This window comes from Xyrauchen texanus, chromosome 6, assembly GCF_025860055.1.
Source record: "Xyrauchen texanus isolate HMW12.3.18 chromosome 6, RBS_HiC_50CHRs, whole genome shotgun sequence".
NCBI classification, from domain to species: Eukaryota; Metazoa; Chordata; class Actinopteri; order Cypriniformes; family Catostomidae; genus Xyrauchen; species Xyrauchen texanus.
This window is the reverse complement of record NC_068281.1, coordinates 38,283,778-38,302,847: the sequence shown is the minus strand read 5'-3', so window position 1 is coordinate 38,302,847 and position 19,070 is coordinate 38,283,778. Positions and strand designations below refer to the sequence as shown.

Here is a 19,070-nt window from a genome sequence, read left to right as displayed (position 1 = left end):
GGTGAGTAACCGCGCCACCATGAGGACCTACTAAGCAGTGGGAATTGGGCATTCCAAAGTGGGGAGAAAATGGGATAAATAAAAACAGACTACATCTGATATATGTTAAGAAAGTCTTAAAAAAATGTATGGAGGGGTATGTAGGGGTTGAGGGTAAAACTGGACATCAAGACCTGATACTAGACACCAGCCTTCATTAAAATGAAGATGGAGCGTTAATCCATACATTAATGCCGTACAGATTGCACAGTGTGGTAAAGTTTGGTTTTGAGATTTTCTTTTATACTCCGCTTCCAAAATGTACGTGAACGTGCTTTTGGGACAATGTCTGGGTCTTTATTCTGCTGTTGACTCACAAATAATAATACTGGCTATAAATTATAATAATAATTATTAGTGGTAGTAGTATTACTAATTATACTGCTACAAATCTTAGTTTTGTAAAGAAATTCATATGAAAGAACAATTTATATTTGCCCTCAAGACAACTTTCAAGAATTAAACACAAGTCTTAAGATCAAAAGGTTTTTAAGGTTATGAATAAACATCAATTCTATTAAGTGCATCCAACTTTTGGTGGTGCACAGTCTTGTAGAAGGGCAGCTCCATCACTTGACTAAAACCATGTTAAAACGCATATCTCGTGGCCATACTTTTGAAACAGTGAGTATTTTAACGTTTACGGACGGCACCCATTCACTTCCAAGTGCCTCAGTGTAACCCAGATTTTTGCTTATTTATTTTTTAAGAAAAGTAGGGGTGAGTCGAAATAAACGTTTTTTGTCGTAAGCAACATTATTCGACAAATGCTGTCAATTGAGCTTAACTTGTATTGAACCCGGAATATTCCTTTAATTTTACATCTACATAAACAATACATTCGTTTTCAAATATAGGTCCTCTACCAATACATATGCATATGTAAATGTACTACCATGAAATAATTCACGAGCTTCAAAGAAAACAAATCATTTCAAACATTTCATGTAAACAAACAGTTCTGCGATTTCATCTCGATAAACATCAGTTACGTCACCAGATTGAGTGAACGGCCTCATCAAATGGGGTCTATTTACTTCCACCGCCGCATGATAGCGCATTAAGTGCAGTGGCGGTGGTGAGTCGCCTGCGCGGAGTGATATAGTACGAGACTACACCCAGGCGCTGTCTCAGTTCGTCGGCTTTCTTTTCTGCCCGAGCTGAGCTTTCACAAGCCCACGAACCGGACAGCACGGGAGACGCCAAAACCCTCCATCCGCACAACGCTCGCCACGCCTTCAGCACTCGTAGCGTTCAATCCACTCCTGTGGGTCTAGTTCGTCCTATATATCCTTACAAATCACAGAAAAATGTCTTGGCAAAGCTACGTGGATAACCTGATGGCCGATGGCAGCTGCCAGGATTCCGCCATTGTTGGCTACACGGACGCCAAATACGTTTGGGCATCGTCAGAGGGTGGTACTTTTAGCGGCATAACGGTAAGATTTCGTTAGATTAGCACCAGCTATGTTGTTAGCACTCCATTTAGATTTAATTTGGGTTGTGATTGTGTTTTCACGCGAGCGTACCGATTCGGCGGTTAGCAAGGTAGTCGGGTTTAGCACGCGTGCACGGGGAGCCGGGTCTCGTGCGTTAGCGCGAGCTAAACATTTTATTTCTTTGTGAACGCGTACAGTAGAGTTAAACGGGTTATAGTTGTCGCATATATCGGCAGCAATACAAATGTATCTTATTTTATTACTAAAAGCCAAACTGAATTGATGTGTTTCTGCTGAATGGCGTTGAGGCCCAGATGGAAGCACAGGGCTGTGGCCACGGCCTCTGTACTGCATTACTCGTTATCACAATGAACTACATTATTCCTATCTAAACCGCCTGGTTAAAGTAAAACCGCTTTACAGCCCAACCTAATAAACACGTTTACTATCGATATTGGAAGACATTCATGGGCATAAGTTCACAGATCTAGATCTGATTAAATCACATATTTCCTTTTGCAATATTCAGCATTAACGATTTCTAATTCGTGTATTGATCTTGCATTGCCTTTTTTTTTTTTTTTAAATAACGTGTACACGGTCTTATCGTGCATAATTAATCTAGTTTAATTACATGTCAGGGATTTGTCCAGAGATCGGACTCGTTCTGATCAGTCTTGAGATAAGCCGTTGGCAGTCTTAGGCCACGAGAGGAGGAAGTTCACAGTTTTTCCCTACAGGAACACAAAGATGGCGTCCCATCGCATGTGAATACTCCCTCTTTTCCCTGTTAGTTATTGGACTGTTTTGAGTCTAAACTACATTGTTACCATTGCAAAGGTCACATCCAGTGTATCAGCTTAAACTGTATTTAGAATAAATACAGTGCAAGAATGGATCAGAGTTATTGTGCTAGATCATAGAGTGAGCAGGAAGGATAACCGTGTGCTTCCTAGAAAGTATTTGAGTTAAGAGCAGCTTTTAATGCTTTTAAATGTCCCTGCCTTTCAAACTCCCATTTTCAGCCTGATGAAATTGATGTGATCATTGGCAAAGACAGAGAGGGCTTCTTCACCAGTGGGATGACTCTAGGGAAAAAGAAGTGCTCCGTGATCAGAGACAGCCTTAATGTGGAAGGGGACTGGACAATGGACATCAGGACAAAGAGTCATAATGGAGAGCCGACATACAATGTTTCCATAGGCAAAGCTGGCAAAGGTAAACCACATGTCTGTTTGCCAATAACTAATGTCAAAACCTGTATAAGCGGTCAAATTTCCAATAGCAATGTGTAATTTAGCCTGCAAATATATGTTTTTTATATATATATATATATACATATATATAAAATGGTCACCCCAGACAAGCACTATTGTTATTGATTATTGCTGTTTTATTAAAGGAATAGTTCACCAAGAAATGAAAGATAGAAAAAAATCATTTATTTACTCAACCTCAAGAGAGATCCCACCCTTCTGCACAATACAAGGGTTTTTAGAATAAATATCTCGGCTCTGTAGGTCCATTCAATGCAAGTGCATATTGACCAAAACTTTGAAGGCAGCATGAAAGCAATTCCTACAACTCAAGTGGTTCAAGAAGCGATATGATGGGTGAGGGTGAACTGACCAAAATGAAACTCCTTTTTCACTGCACATCTTGCCATTACAGTCTCTAGACACAATTATGATTTCAAGATCGATTACATTTCCTAGTGATTGACGCATGTGAAGAGTGCTAGTTCGCACTAGGAAGTGTTATGATCCCCGAGGAGACTGCTGATGTCGATTTATAGTGAAAAAGGAGGTACGTTTTGATCTATTTCTCAATCAATCCCCAATGGATTGTTTCAGAAGGAATGGATTTAACCACTGGAGTCGTATGGATTACCTTTATGTGCGTTTTGGATCTTTTAATTTCTGGTCACCATTCACTTGCATTGTATGGACTTGCCAAGCTGAGATATTCTTTTAAAAATAAATGTATCCTGCAAAAGAAAGTCATACATGTCTGGAATAGCATGGAAGGGTGAGTAAATGATTGAAAGTAATTGAGAAAATATTGTAATTTTTGGGTGACCTGTTCCTTTTCGTTTGTGTGCCTACATTATTAGTAAAGATCGCAATGTAAGCCTGGGTAACGTACCATAGATTACTTTATGCATTCTTGCACAGGAACTTGCACATTTCTGAAATGTTTCATGTTATCAAGTCTAATTCCCCCCCCCCCCCCCAAATTAAAAAAAAAAAAAAGCTCTGACCCAGTATGCTAAGATGTGCCCACTCATACAGTCTGCCTTTGTGGTCCTCTTTCTGAATATAAGGATAAAGAGATATAAAAGGTATAGTTCTGTCCCACACCCTTCCTTTTCTGAAAGATCACCCAAGAGCTGATTTCAGCTCTGCATGTATGAGCTTCTCTGGATCTAACCGTGTGTGCAAAACCGTTTTTCCCCTTATCACTGTTTTATATGGGACTGACCATATTACTGGGTTATGCAATAAACACCCCACCACACCCAATTATCACTGGTGTAGAGAATGTCAGATAAACCATTATGTGCAAGTTGAGTCAATTTGTGTCTGATTAGTTGTTACATCTCATCTGTAAAGTCTGTTTACTGCAAATAGTTCCTGGTAAGTTCAAAGATCTGTTGAATATTTATTTAGCTATAACCAAAGTTGGCTTGTAACCATTAAATTACCTATAAAACCATGAATTGCATTTATTTGAAGTAAAATGTGTTCGTCTTAATGACACATTCTGGTAAGATAAGGGTGTGTGTGTGTGGGGAGGTGGTGTGGGGTTTAAGGTCCTTTGGAATGTGGCCTCTTCAAATTCCCTTCCTATTTCCTCTTTCCTGTACACTAAAATGTCGCTAAACCGCTCAAGCAACGAGCTTCATGCTTCCTCGACAAATACTCTGAATCACTTTCCTCTACTTAGTTGCTTTTAACAGTGACAGGCATGTGCATGCGAACACTTCTGATTGCAATTGTATTTCTCTTTCTCTGTTTCATGATTGTTCCCCTTTTTCCTAACCACTGCACTTCTCAACTTTCCCCTTTTCTTCTCTTTCAGTCTTGGTTCTTGTAATGGGGAAAGAAGGGGTCCACGGAGGCGGATTGAATAAGAAGGCATACTCAATGGCAAAATACTTGAGGGATTCAGGGTTCTAATGTAATTAAGCTTGTTTAGTTTCACTTGAGGGACAGAAAGAAGAAGTTTGCTGTTAAGCTTTCTCCTTCAAGCAGTTAATGTCTTGAGAAAATTTAATAGCAGAAGAATGGTGATAATATCCTTTAATGTCCCCGTGTCATCGGGGGGGGGAAAGACTTTTTCTTTTCAGTTTTGTTCATTTTTTCATCTTCTTTTCTTTCCTTATGTGCTCCAGTATTGGTTTTTGTCATGGGAAAGGAAGGTACCCATGGAGGATTGCTCAACAAGAAAGCATTTGGCATGGCTGAGTACCTGAGGAAAGTTGGATACTAAAGCAGCCCCTTTCCATCCACCCAGCAGCTCACTTTAATACACCACACCAAACAACCGCCCACCCTTACCTTACCCCCCCTCCCCCCGACAGCACTACCAGAAACCGTTAGTAGATGCATTGTTTTGTCTCCAAATCTGTCAGTCTTTTTCTTTTTTTTATATGAACCTTCTTTGTTTGTTTAACGCTCCCGTGTTTTATTTTCCAAGTAATTACATCTTTATTGTGCCACAGTAAATCCAGCATGTTGGTTTTTACAAAGGTTCCATCAGAAAAACACTACTGTACATAGCATAAACCTAAAATGAAGAATTTAAAAAGAAACATTGGACGACCCCGAATTTGAATAAATTCGTTACTAAATGAAGAATCTCTACATTGTCCAATTTTTTCCCTTAGGCACTGCTAATGAACCAGCTAAAGATAGATGGATGCCTCTCAAGTGCTTTGAGCCCTTGCTGAGCTCTCATGGTCTTCCTTGTATACAGCATGTTAAGGATGGAAAAAGTGCATGCATATCTTTTAGGTCAATATCATTGCTTTCCAGTAATTAACTACACCACCTGGTCTCAGCTTTGAGAATGACATCTGAAGTTAACCAGTCACTTTACACATTTCGTAATTTTTTTTTTTGCTCAGTTTGATTCTAAATGGAGTTAGAAGCCATCTCGGCCCCAGCCCTCTTGAACGGCACCGCCCTTCCCCAGCTACCTTTAGTTTGACTACCTTATATCAAATGCTTTTGCTGTTGTATTTGGATGTGGTCTTGTATGTCATTGATCTAATGTTGGAATATTTGTGTGGTGGCAGATCAGCATTTACAAGGGTTTGGGTTAAGTTGTTCCCCAAGAGCCTTTTGCATCCCGGACTCTGTATGGACATTCCATCGCTACAATAGCTCAGGCACTTATAATTGTTGTTTGCCAGCTCCTGTAATTTTTTTTTTTTTTTTTTTTAAGAAAATTGTACTGCCATCCCAATGTAATCCTCTGGTTTTGTCTATTTCGCTTTGGTTTCTGCCATAGGACCAATGTTTTGTTGAATCCGAAGGAATTAACTGAATTGCTCAACTATTGTTGTGAAGGATGACTGCTAGCTTCATCTGTTGCTGACTTTATAACACTAAATTTTCAACACTTCAAATACACAATGTAACACCAAGTTAATTACTATTAAACACTATTAATGGTATTAATTACAGCTACCTGAGAATTTCTCTAATGAATGTCTTGAATAGATGAAATGGCAGTCTTATTGTTAATATCAGTCACCTTGAAATTCTTCAAATCACTTTTAATCTGTTATTTTCAAGAGTGAAACCATTTGGAGGTCATTGCCTTGTAAACTACTTAATTGCGATGTATCAAACTGTCTTAGCACGGTACAATTGATTCATTAAATAGATGAAAAATAAATAAAAATACTGAAGTAATCTGTGTACACTTAACTTTTCTGGGATATGGTGGTATTAGTTTGAAAAAGACCACTAGTCAAAGTTGTATTGTGGAAACTTGTAAAAAAAAAAAAAAAAATGAATAAATCTGTGTATCCTGTGCCATAATGTAGATCTGATCTGTTGCTAAAGTGAGATGGATTTTAACTGCTGCCTTGCGAGGAGTCCCTTCTTTAATGGCACCTTTGGGATATTTGGCATAAATTCAAACTCGTGTGGAAAATGTACAGATTAAAGAAAAGCATAAACAAAATTTGTCATTCTCTCCTTTTTTGCATCTGACCAGCTGACATTCAACTCTATTTGAGTGGGGGAGGAAACAAATGCCATGATTTTAACCACCTTGTTTACAGACAGATCAAATAAACCTATTCAAACCAGAAAACTGAATTTGTTCACTCGTTTGTCTTCAAGCATCTTTGTATCAATATGTAGGTAAAGTCACCCAATATGATTTTTTTGAAGATTGTAGGTACAGGACATGAATGTTTTGCACTACTATCTGTATCTAAATCATCCATGTTGATATGCATAATCTTTTCTCGCAAAGCATTTTAAGACCAGAAGAGGTCACTATAATTGCGTACACTTACATTCATACACCTGCAAGCGCAACCTCCATTGACTTGAGTGTACTGAAATTGTATTGCAGTTACAATTTCTTGAGTTGAAATACTAACTCTTAAGAAAATAAGCAAAAATTACAGAAGTGCAATGACTGCTTTAAAGGAATATTGTGGTTTCAATACAAGTTAAGCTCAATCGACAGCATTTGTGGCATAATGTTGCTTACCATAAATATTTATTACTAACATATACTAACTTTTTCAAAAGTATAGCCACAAGACATAAACAATATGCGTGTTAGCATGATTTTAGTGTGATGAGATCACTATTACTAAACTTTTCTTTGTAAAGTTAAAGAAATTTTACAACTTTGTTGCCATGACGATGTAATGTAAACAAACCCTAAAATGCCTGTAAAAATAACTTGACCGCTCAAATAATAGGTCTACAAGTTTTCACAGAAGAATTCATCTAAGTACTTTTATAAAATTATAAGCTTCACATTTTTGCCTTTAAACCCTCCAAAAATCGCCCCCATTCACTTCCATTGTAAGTGCTTCACTGCAACAAAGACGTTTCCTTTTAAAAGGAGGGACCGGCTGAAATAAATATTTGCCACAAATGCAGTCGATTGAGCTTCATTTGTATTGAAAACACAATATTCCTTTAATTCACGATTTATCTTGCTCGCAGGATCCGTGATTAGGCCTACTGTAAAATTAAAATTTTTCTCATCGTTTTATAGAGGTTGTTCTAAAAAAAAAATTAGATCAATGCGATGAAATATTTTAGTGCAAAAAACATATATTTACAGCATAAATTACGTATTTCTTTTAAGCTCATTGTGCTTAAAATACCGATTTTGAACAAACCTGGTGTTTTCAGGTTTGAACTATGTGCTTTAGTATCCATGCATTTGCCTCCATTTTTCTATCTAGACTCCTTAACAGGTGTCTCCGATTTGCGAGCCGACATGCACTAATTGTAAAAGCAAGATCTTTATTGTTCACGCTCTCTACAGAAGCCGGATTTTTGACACACTATAGAGGTGTGGGCAAAAGCGTCTACTCCAATGGCGTTTAAAGAGAAACAAACCCTGTCGTGTTTTCTTTTTATTTGGCTTAGCTGTATTGACGTTTGTAGTTTTGTGGTATTTGAAAAGGAGAAAAAGTTAAATTCAGTCGGGTCTTTTAACAAGAATGCACGAGGAAGGGAGTCACGAGAGGGCGAACATTTTAAACCTGGAGCACAAGTTGGACGCCTTCTAATTTCGCAAGACCGAACTCGAAGTGAAGGTGGTAATGTCAACAGCCCTTCTTCCGACCTCAGTTCTCTTATTCAACCCAACATCGATGAGAGCACGTATCAGCCAGAAGATGCAGGTAACAATTTTGCCCCTATGATGACTTTGTACTAATGTTTATTTAATTAAACAATTACAGAATAGATTAGTGAGATGCAAACCTTCTTGCTATTGGTCCATGACTGAAAGTTTAGTCCTTCGTGAAAGTTGAAGTGAAGTTTAGTCTTCAATGTTGCCCTTTTTATTATGTAGCACATTCAAGTTTGTGATGCATGGGTCTTTAGATCAAATAATTGTTTTGGACATAATGCAGTTAACTGTGAAATTCTCATTGACTTTATCTTCTGACAAAGGCTGGATAAAGCTGCAACCTCTATGGGGGCAGGTATATGGCCAGAATGCCTTGTATACTCCAGCAGTAGAAAGGCTACTTGGAATGAAACCTAAGGTGGATTGTGTTGGAGATTTGATGAAACTGACCGTTCATGGTAGAGAGGCTGCCTTTGGGACCAACTTTCTAATTGACCGAGGTTAATTTCTCCCTTGATTATAAAAACATGAGGCCTCAAACTGTTTATTGTTTGTCCCAATTACTTTTTTGCTTTTGTTATTCCTTTTGTAGGAGGCATTCCACCTCTTCCGTTGTCCCAGTTACCCTCAGAATGTGGTCATACATTAATGAGAACGTGGAGGGACTTTATTTTCATTATACCAAATCATGGATGTTATGTATCACAAGAGGTGTGCATTTACATTAGTTTGAATAGAACATGGTATGTATTCTTTCTGACCTCATCCTGTCTATTTTAGAGAGACAATTTTGTTCTTCCGTTACTTTGGTGGGGATTGCCTGTTAAGATGTCTTGTTCCTCACCGACCTTGGCACAAAGCACTCCAACTGCCTCCTGCTACACTAATGGCATGACTGTGAAGCTACAAAGAGGGGTCACTGAGAACCTGAAGATCAAAGGTAACAAACATGACAATGGTCATTTAAGCAAAACAATTCTAACGTCACAGGCCAGAATTTAATGTAGAAATTTTGCACATTCATTTCAGTTATGAATGAATGGCAACCTTTACTTAAAGCATCAGCTAAATGTGGATACAGTCTGGTGTCACATCCAGAAGGTATGGTCATCCATGCCCCATTTATGCCATGCACCGAGGCAAAGGTAAGCTAAATGTTCCACTGGGGGGAAAAAAAAGCCAAATATTCTTTTTGTGTGAACTAATCTTTTGACTTTTGTCATAGGATGGGATGTTCACCCTCATTTTGGCAACCGAGAACAAGTTTAATCTGTCCTGCCCAGCGTTGTCGTTTAGTCTTCCTATTAATTTGTTTGATCTTGCATCTAAAAATGATCCATCTAGTTCTCCTGTAGCTGTTCCAGTCTCATCGAGACTCTCTCCCACCACCAGTAATACTGTTGCAACCACACAGCCAATACAGACTCCTACTACTACACAAACAACTCCGAGAACCTCCATGAGTTCAACCATGCAGAAATTGCCTACTCCCTACCCTTATCGCACTCCTGGCCAGTCATATTTTGGTCCTGTTCCTCCTAATTTCCCTTTTGTACTTTTTCATCCAAATGTGTCTCCAACCATTGTTCCTCATGATCCCCCATCTGCCATTACCCAGAGACCACATTCACCCGTTTACCCCAAACCTCCTAAAACTTGGTACCCTAAGCCCAACTTGGTTCTCAACCCTGACCCCACTCAGAATTCAGCTGTACAGCAATATCCAAGATATCCTTTGCTGCCCATTACCACTGCTCCTAAAAGTATTCCTCCTAAAGATAAGGTGATTTCTACTACACCCATGACCCATCCTGTGCAATGGGCACCTATGTTCCCTCCCAGCAATTTGGTGTATCCTTTATATCCAGGAAAACCTGGATCTTTTGCTCCCTCCTCAGAAGTCTTTGCTCATGTCCCTCACTGGCCACATCCCTCCCAAACCAAACCAAGGCCTGATTTTCCCCCAAGATTGAAACCCACTGAACCACAGGACATGCCTAAACTGGACTATGCACCACCTATACCTGCCACTACAAACATGGTAGAACCACCTCAGCTCTTCAACTGTCCGTGGTACAAACCCATCCCACGAAATCGTTCAGAAATGCCATCTGTTCATACAAAATCACCAGCAGTTACAGCAGTCTCCACTCCTGAAGCTACTCTTTCCAGTCCAACAACGTATTCAGAAATGTCTGAAAAAGCTGCAAAGCCACACCCTTCAAAACGCCCCTATCATTCCATTATTACGGGTCCTCCTATGAAGATACACTTTACCCCATGCACTTATTCTGCCCCAAAGAACTATCCCCACACTGCAGTTAATTTCCCTCATGCACATTCTTTTCACTGTCCAACTTGCTGTCCTTCAATATCCTACCACAACCATCACCATTTTGGTCATCCTTTTCCTGCGTCTTTTCTTGGCACCTCAAGTCTGACCAAAATTACAGCCCAAATGGCATATGTAAAAGGAGATGACAGTTCATCCTATGCCCCATTTCCCCTTATTCAGGGCATGAGTTATAATTATGGCCCTTATTCACCCTCCCGTTCTTCAAATGGTGCTGCTCCACCACCTAATCATGCAGCAATGCAATATTTAGAACTCGCTGAAGGTCCTCTCAAGCCTGCTCATGCCTCTGATACTTCAAAAGTTTTGACAAGACCTACAATGTGTCCTCACATTTTTAGGACATTGGCATCAACTACTGTCTCTCCACGGTCTGCAATGAAATCTGCAAATATAGCTCCTGTTATACGCTCTTTGGAGCCATCCAAGCTGCATTCTACATCCTCCCAAAATGCACCAATTGCTGAACCTGCAGTTTACCAGCCTGAGTTGCAACCGTATGTTCCCCAGTGGGATGCTCCAAATAATGTTGGACCACTTTCTCAACAGATAGAACATCTAGATTCCTCAAAACTCCCAGCTCATGCCAAACATTTGTCAAATTACTGGTATCAAGCTGCTCATTCAAATGCAAGGCCCACCATGTCTGATGATCCTGAAAAAATCTCTCACAAAGGATCAATGCATCGTGTTACCACTCCTCAGCCTTCAGATTGGTTGTCTTCTCAACCAAACCAAACTCATGACATGAACCCTTCAGTGAAGCTGAATGTTCATTCCCCAATGCCCAGAGGCCCAGAATCATTTGATACATACTGGGTCCATGCTGTTCAGTCAAAATAGAAAGCAACATTGTTTTCCGACTATTACCCTGCTGGCAAGTGGACAGTTTCCCTTTGTGAAACACAAAATAATTAAAAATGTCACTGAATAATCACTGCTGATTGTTTTCTTGTAAGGTTATTAGAGGGGTCCACTCCAGTTTAACCCAAGACATGTGAAAAGACAGAAATAACACACCTATAATAAAAGTATATAGTTGGAGAAAGCCTTTACAGACTTTTCTTTAACAAATGCCTGTTAATTTGAGTCCTCAAGGTTTAGTCCAATTGGCCTGGCTTGCATGTTTAGTTTTTTTGGCTTCTCTTTGCGTGCATTTATGGACCAAATATTTGAATTTGTCATCCCCCACATTCTGTTTGTAATATGTTTTGTTTAATAGTGTCTCAGTCCTACCCTACAGTGCTTCTTCAGCCTGGTGGTCAGGATTGACTTTACACGTCCACTTTGTTAAAGAACATTTGTATGTGACCATTACACGCATGATATTCAGATTAATGTTTTCAAAGTTGCACCATTTGGAATTTGTCATACCACACTGTTGGAACCATCTGGAGAACATCTAATACCCCTTTTAAAGGAGTCTAAAATATCCTATTGAGTTCTCAAGGTGTGTTTTCCTTTAACCCCAAAATGGTGCTTCTGGGATATTTTCATTTTTACAATGTACAGTTAAGTGGTTAATGAGCACTTCAGTTGAGTGCTCACTTGTTACAGATTATGACCAGTTCAGAATTCTTCACCAGGTAGATTGGCACAAGAAAGAGTCATGTTGACTGTATAATGTTACATTATTAGACATAAGAACAGTAGACATGATATTTACTTTATTTCTCATGTATTTTCTCCACCCTTTTTTTGATTGGGAAAGTGATAAACATCAGGCATTGTAATTTTGCTAGCAAATCCAAATTAACCGTTAGAGGTAATTGCCAAAAGTCAATGTGATAGTGTAAATAAAGTGGGTGTTCTACTGGGATTTGGTTGGACTAGTACTTTTGAGCTTTGACTATGTGAGATTTAAAAATAGAGCTTAAACTAAATATCCAAACTTTGATTTGATTTAGGGTGTTTGCATTGATTTCATTTGTCAATAGAAATAAAACTCTTAATACTTTGCAAATGGTGTTATTGACCATGCATTGAAAACTGTCCTGCCTGTCCCAAAAAAAAAAAAAAAAAAGCATACTGCCTGATGTACATTATGTATCTTGTACAAACTGTTGAAAGCATGTAGAAGAATGTCACAATTGACCCTTTGCTATGCTTGACCACCAGTTACTTTTGTCATTTTCATCCATCTAAAAACCATCTGAAAGAGGCAATTCAAGCCTGCTTGTGGTTAATGCAATGCCACGGGTGAAGGAAGTTGTTCAAATGTGGCCAAAATATAGATGAAATCCAAATGGTTTAAACATCTTAAAATGGAAATGAACTATATGATCAGATATAAATTTAGCTTAATGGAGCGGAGGATGGATTTCGATTGAACGCACCCATCATTCATTTGTAAATTGATCATTAGATTGACAAATATTGGGTGGGGGATTGGAAAGATTAAAACGCATCGATACTTGTAAAAACTTTTCTGATGTATCAAGGAGAGATCATCTTTGCACAGGAACATAATTAGAAGCCAAAAACCTGGGTATTTTCCGTTGTGCATTGATCATGAGCTACACAGACACATTTTACGGTTGTGCACCCCCCCCCCCCCATCCCAGTTATGGCACTCCTGCATATAGATGTGGTTTTCTTGTTGGACTTTTGGATTCACTTAATTTATTTTAGTGTAAATGTTTCCAAGGAATGCATGTAGTGATTAAATGTATAGCTTGAATCACTTTGGATATTTTGGAAACTTTAACCTTATGTTTCTCTTCACCAGTGTTTCAGAACGGTATTATGTAGAGAGCACAGACAGATCAAGGTAAACATTTTATTACAGCACCATTTTATAAATCTGGCATAGCGTTGACTGCTTCTTTAACATGATGTAAGGTAATGCCAGTTTTGTAGCTACATGTACCTGTTTTGATATAAAACATTAACTCCAGATAGACTGTAGTTATGTGTTCAGTATTTAGCTTGCTGGTATTCTCAGAAATCAACAGGACAAACCCTAAAAGCTCTGAGGACCTAAACAATGTCATCTAAAAGGGTTGGTTCATGGGATGCAACCAGGTCAGAAATGTTTCTTTTTTCCTGGACAGATCGGCGCAATGAGCACTGGCCGTAAAGGAATGGGTTCTGCCGCTGTTGGATCTGGCATTGCATCTTTGGCTGGCACTTCTGATGCAGCAACCTCCCTCTTGACAACAGGAGCTTCCTTTGGCACCACTAACTCTGCTGATTCAACAGATTCTGCAGAGAGCAGACCGCTTGCAGCAGGGTCGTGGAGGGTTGTCAGCTTGTGATGTTTAAGGCCATGGATGGTTGGGTTGTGGTGCGGTCCAGAAGTGTGCGCGTGTAGAAGTTGTTGGACTCGCACTGTGGTGTTGGTTGCTGGGTCCAAAACTTGGGTCTGTTATAAATAAAAGAATACTTAGAACTTCAAACCGTTATAAGATTGAAGAGCACAATTCTTTTTTTGTCCTCCAATCTGTTTCATCTATGCCTCGGTTTAATCTGTTTCTAAGTTTTAAGATTTGTGTTTGTATTTTGAAGCTTTAATATTAAAAGACAATGTAGCCCAATGTGATTTACTAGTTTTAGATTTAAATTGTGTTAATGTATGGAGACAAGGAGTTATTTACTTTGAAGACATTGCAGTCAACTTTATTCAGTTTGGTCGAACCTTGAGCTAGACAGAAGCCATGGATCTAAAAATGGTCAAAAATATGGATTAGACACTTTTTAGACCACATGAAAAGACAAAAATCTGTAGGACGAGACTTGATTTTATCCACCAGAGTTAAATGGATCAGGAAAAGTGGACATTGCATACCAAAATTTTGCTTTGGTGATGTCAAAAAGGAACACCATTTTAGAGGCAGTGTAAGTCATTACACTACATCGTACTTTCTCTGTTAAGTTTCATTTGTGTATGCTTACAGCGAAGGTGTGATTCTGGGGAATGCATATATCATCATCAGGACTTGTGCAGTTAGTCCCAATTATGCCATATTCTGCAAAGTACTCATTTCCGCCACTGACAACCTTTTCAAAAGGCAGAAGAAGACTGGTTAGAATGACATATAGCCTTTACTTTAGGAAGATGTTTATCTTTCCATTTTACATTACCTGGGATGTCATTCGTCCAATTTCAAAGAGTGCAAATTTAGTATTTAGAGTATGGTTTCTATTGAAATCATCTAATGAGGCTTCAATGAGCTGAATGCCGTCCGTGTCATTTAAAGGAAGGAGGTGATGGCAACCTAAACAGAAATCCTCTGCTGACTCTAGACAAAAAAGGCAAAGAGCAGACTAAGTCCTCAATGTTCCTCACTGTGAACAGATTAAAATAAGTTATTTTTTATGTTTCAGACTTACCGGTCTCTGTTTTACACTTGAATGCCACAATAGACAGACCTTGAGTTGTATTTGAGATGGCAAAATCACAATCTGCCTCAACTGCCTAGCAGTAGATAAGAATGATACTTCTAGATCATCATGTGGTTATGTATTAACAACACAAACATTAGCAAAATTAAGTGTAAATAAACTGAAGCTTGTTAAACTGATTTCACCGTAAATCTTTTTTGTCGGACTGGGCATTGGCTCACTGGTGTCGGATCTAAGACATGACAAGTAGTTTCCAGAAAGTCCAACTCCAAAAGATACGTGTCTGCTTCACCTGGCTGCAGAAAGACATTCAAATCTTAGGACTCAAGAATTTACCTAAGCAATCATATGAGAGGCTGTGCTGTTTTGTGAATACAGTCACAGATCAAGGGCATTCACAAAATAGCATAGCTTTTATAAAATGTCTACTACATAATTCAAATGTTAAAGACACAAATTGTCATTGCTACATTAAGCGAAGTTTAGTAAGCAAAGTGCCATCCTTCTACTAGGCTAGAAGATGCACACCTACCGACTATGTAGGTACACCTACATAGTGAATGAAAGATTACTTTCATTCACATAGTCAAAGATTACTTACACCTACATAGTCATGTATCTAATCAGACAATCAAGTGACAGCATTGCAATGCAAAAAATAATACAGTTATTGGTCAGGTGCGTCGGTTAATGTTCATATCAATCACAAGAATGGGGAAAATGTGATCTCCGTGATTTGGACTGTGGCATGAATGTTGGTACCAGATGGACTGGTTGAGTATTTCTGTAACTGCTGATCTCCTGGGATTGTCAAGCACAACCGTCTCTAGAGCAGTGTTTCTTAACCGGTGGGTCTTTACACAAAAGTGTGTCGCAGGTCTATTCAGACTGGGTCACAGACAACAGCGAAAGAACAATGCCATGGTTCTCCCTTTGAAGATTTTTGAGTGACTGCCCAAGTGATGGCCTATTTAGTGTTAATCTTTCATTCAGCTGAAGGCTTGTCATCTGCACAGCAATATGTTTGCGTTGTGATTAACCCTTGTGTGACCTTCGGGACAATTTTGACAATTTTGTCATTTTTTTTTTTTTTTTTTGTAAGTTTGCTAAAGGTGTGTATATTTGGGTGGATTTTGATATTTCAACCTCAGTTCCAAAAATACATATATAATACACTGTGTACACAGTGAGCCTGGATCTCAGTCCCATTGAGCACGTCTGGGGCCTGTTGGATCAGAGGGTGAGGGCTAGGGACATTCCCCCTAGAAATGTCTGTGAACTTGCAAGTGCCTTGGTGGAAGACTGGTGGAACATCTCACAGCAAGAACTGGCAAATCTGGTGCAGTCCATGAGGAGGAGATGCACTGCAGTACGTAATGCAGCTGGTGGCCAAACCAGATACTGACTGTTTATTTTGTTGTAAGTTTGCTGAAAATAAAAGCAGTTGAAAGTGAACGGACGTTTATTTATTTTTTGCTGAGTTTATATTTCATTGCACATCACATTTACAAAATAGTTTTACGATTTTACAGGAGTAAAAGTAACTTTATATTTTGACAAAATGTTATAATTTCTTGTGAAATATATAAAGGTAGAATTTATTAGACCTCATCAACATTTCCAACAAAAGTATCAAAATGTATTTCAGCTAGTTTTTTTTTCACAAGTCTACTATTATTTATGACTAGCTACACTGACCTAACCATTGTATTGAGGAGCCTCTCCTCCTGTGTGAAATGTATGTTCTGTTTGAATGATGTTTGGAACTAAGAAAGAAACTGGATAATAATGGGCTCATATAAATATTTTCTTCAATTTTCAAAAGGAGGGAGAGAAAACTTCCTGTTGCTTTTATATCAACAACAAAAATGTCACTTGATGCATGCCCTTGTACTTGAAAAACATGAACAAATCTATGCAACATAAAAGGAAATGCAACCCAGGATTCATTAAATACAGGTTACGTTTTTTTCGATGGTGGGTTGCCACTTGATTTCCAGTTTAAAATCTAGGTCCGGAAGCAAACCCAGTTGAGTACCACTGCTCAAGAATTTACTCGGAATGATGCCAAAAACAAAACTTCCAGTGAACGGCAGATCTGCGGACACAAACAACTTGTTGATGAGAGAGACCAGACTGGTTTGAGCTGACAGAAAGGCTATGGTCATTCCAATAACCCCTCTGTAAAATCATGCATGGTCGAAATCACTTAGATAAAATTTTTGTCCATTCTGATGGTTGATGTGAACATTAACTGAAGCTCCTGACCTGTATCTGCATGACTTTATGCATTGCACTGCTTCCTCATGATTGGCTGATTATATCATCGCTTGAATAAGTAGGTGTACAGGTGTTCCTAATACTGTGGTTACACTAAGAACCCAACAGATGCCACACAGTTAATAGATGTACAGCTATTTTGCGGCACAACTTTAAAATTGTGTATTGAGTAGGATCTGAACCATTATTTTAATAAACCTGTGTATTAGGTTTATTTATGAGGCCATTCAAACCCAACACTTTCTTGCGCTATTTACATATATTACATATTTATGTTTCGAGGGGCACTTTTAAATGTTGACATTCTTATTAACCTGACATGGTGTCTTAAAAAACGTGCCGCTCTTGCGCCAGACACTGAAAAAACAGCTGGATGTGTGAAACGGTTAAAGATATCCGACAGGACTAGCGCATGTTTACATAGAAAAACTATGGAAAAAGAGCACAGACGGACACAAAAACGTTTGTTGTAAATGACCATATAAATGTACATATAATCTTAAATAAAAAAAATCTATTTCAAAGATAACTTTCACCTCTCAATTCTAAAATAGCATTTCAATTTTGTTATAAGCTTATAGCCTGACATGTGTGTTTGTACTATGTAAACCATTTAACCTGTAACTATTGCAGTGCAAAACATGTGCAGTGTGTAGTATGAATCTATGCAACAGATTTGATCAATAAATATAAGACTTTAGACTTTGTCACAAAAACAAATCCATATTGATTATTTTCATGAACTGAGCCTATAAATCACAATTACATCATTCTTTTCAGACAAACCTTTACAGTATATTTTAGATTTTCTGTTATTTCATAAACTTACCTTGGAGATGATCTTGATTTTATCAATCTGATTAAGGGCATATTTGTAGCCATGGGTGTGCTGAGCATTGAGAAAGTCCTGTGCCGCCAGAGCAGCTGCTTCAGCCTCTGGGGTGTCACAGGGCGGAAAGCTGAATGTGGGCATCACCCCTTGTGCCCATGCCCCTATTGCTAGGAGCCCAAGAGCAGCGATTGTAGTAGCCCAGAGCTTCATGTCTTAAAGCAATAACCTCAACTTCTAACGTGAATATGCAGACAGAAGGAGACTGAGTTTGATTGGTTGTATATATATACTGTATATACTGCACTTTAGTCTTGACCACATGGTCAGTGTACATGTAGACATTCTGTCTTCTGTTACGCAAATGACATCAATGAACCATCTTTGAATGCCAAAGTAAATGAAACTGTGCAAATCAAGTGGGTGTTCCATTGAAATTTGGTTTGGGGAAGCAAGGGTGCTTTTAGACTTTGATCATGTCCTCAGTATGGAACCTGATTGAAATTGCTCAGTTGCACTTTCAGTCATTCCATGTTTTTATTTATTTTCATGAATTCTTGCCATTTGTGCTATTTAAATAAGTACTGCATACAGGGGAGAGGTTTCGGCTTAAGTTTCAATGTCACTTGTTGGAAATGATAACGATTTCTTAAAAAGAAGTGTAAACACATTTGATGAAGTATGGATGGCGTAATTACGGTTTGTGATATTTCTTGGACATGATTTTGCCCTTATTTCCTTTTAAAAAGGATTTCATATTTTTACCTTAATCTCTTTTAGCGGTGCTATTCATCTTAAAGCTTTACACTTTAAGTTTGAAAAATTGTCTGAATCTGAGATTCATAAAAACAATTATATACACAATGGCTATATATTTGTGTAGAAATCTACCTTATTTGTTCATTCATTATTAGGGATCATTTTCAGATACAACATTCAATGT

At 38.5% G+C, this 19,070-nt stretch overlaps 3 protein-coding genes across 4 annotated transcripts; 2 read left to right on the top strand and 1 right to left on the bottom strand.

The window, feature by feature from the left end:
* Positions 1–1,152: 1,152 nt before the first annotated feature.
* Positions 1,153–6,674, top strand: LOC127645317 (profilin-2-like). Of its 2 annotated transcripts, none has more exons than XM_052128894.1 (3): positions 1,153–1,478; positions 2,504–2,696; positions 4,560–4,866. In XM_052128894.1, exons 1-3 carry the CDS (start codon positions 1,350–1,352, stop codon positions 4,655–4,657), a joined length of 420 nt encoding a protein of 139 aa, XP_051984854.1. In that variant the 5' UTR covers positions 1,153–1,349; the 3' UTR covers positions 4,658–4,866. The 2 variants fall into 2 exon arrangements, with proteins under 2 accessions (XP_051984854.1, XP_051984853.1); XM_052128893.1 differs by lacking the exon at positions 4,560–4,866 and adding an exon at positions 4,873–6,674 and having other exon boundaries at positions 1,162–1,478.
* Positions 6,675–9,150: 2,476 nt separating this feature from the next.
* On the top strand, positions 9,151–11,783 carry LOC127645615 (adhesive plaque matrix protein-like). Its single transcript, XM_052129283.1, has 3 exons — positions 9,151–9,261; positions 9,351–9,466; positions 9,547–11,783. Exons 1-3 carry the CDS (start codon positions 9,213–9,215, stop codon positions 11,515–11,517), a joined length of 2,136 nt encoding a protein of 711 aa, XP_051985243.1. The 5' UTR covers positions 9,151–9,212; the 3' UTR covers positions 11,518–11,783.
* A 1,639-nt stretch (positions 11,784–13,422) lies between these two features.
* Positions 13,423–18,397, bottom strand: LOC127645387 (alpha-2-HS-glycoprotein-like). Its single transcript, XM_052128983.1, has 7 exons — positions 18,128–18,397; positions 15,204–15,314; positions 15,007–15,091; positions 14,758–14,915; positions 14,569–14,673; positions 14,271–14,336; positions 13,423–14,038 (listed from the first exon to the last, which is right to left on the bottom strand). Exons 1-7 carry the CDS (start codon positions 18,338–18,340, stop codon positions 13,700–13,702), a joined length of 1,077 nt encoding a protein of 358 aa, XP_051984943.1. The 5' UTR covers positions 18,341–18,397; the 3' UTR covers positions 13,423–13,699.
* Between the last annotated feature and the right edge of the window lie 673 nt (positions 18,398–19,070).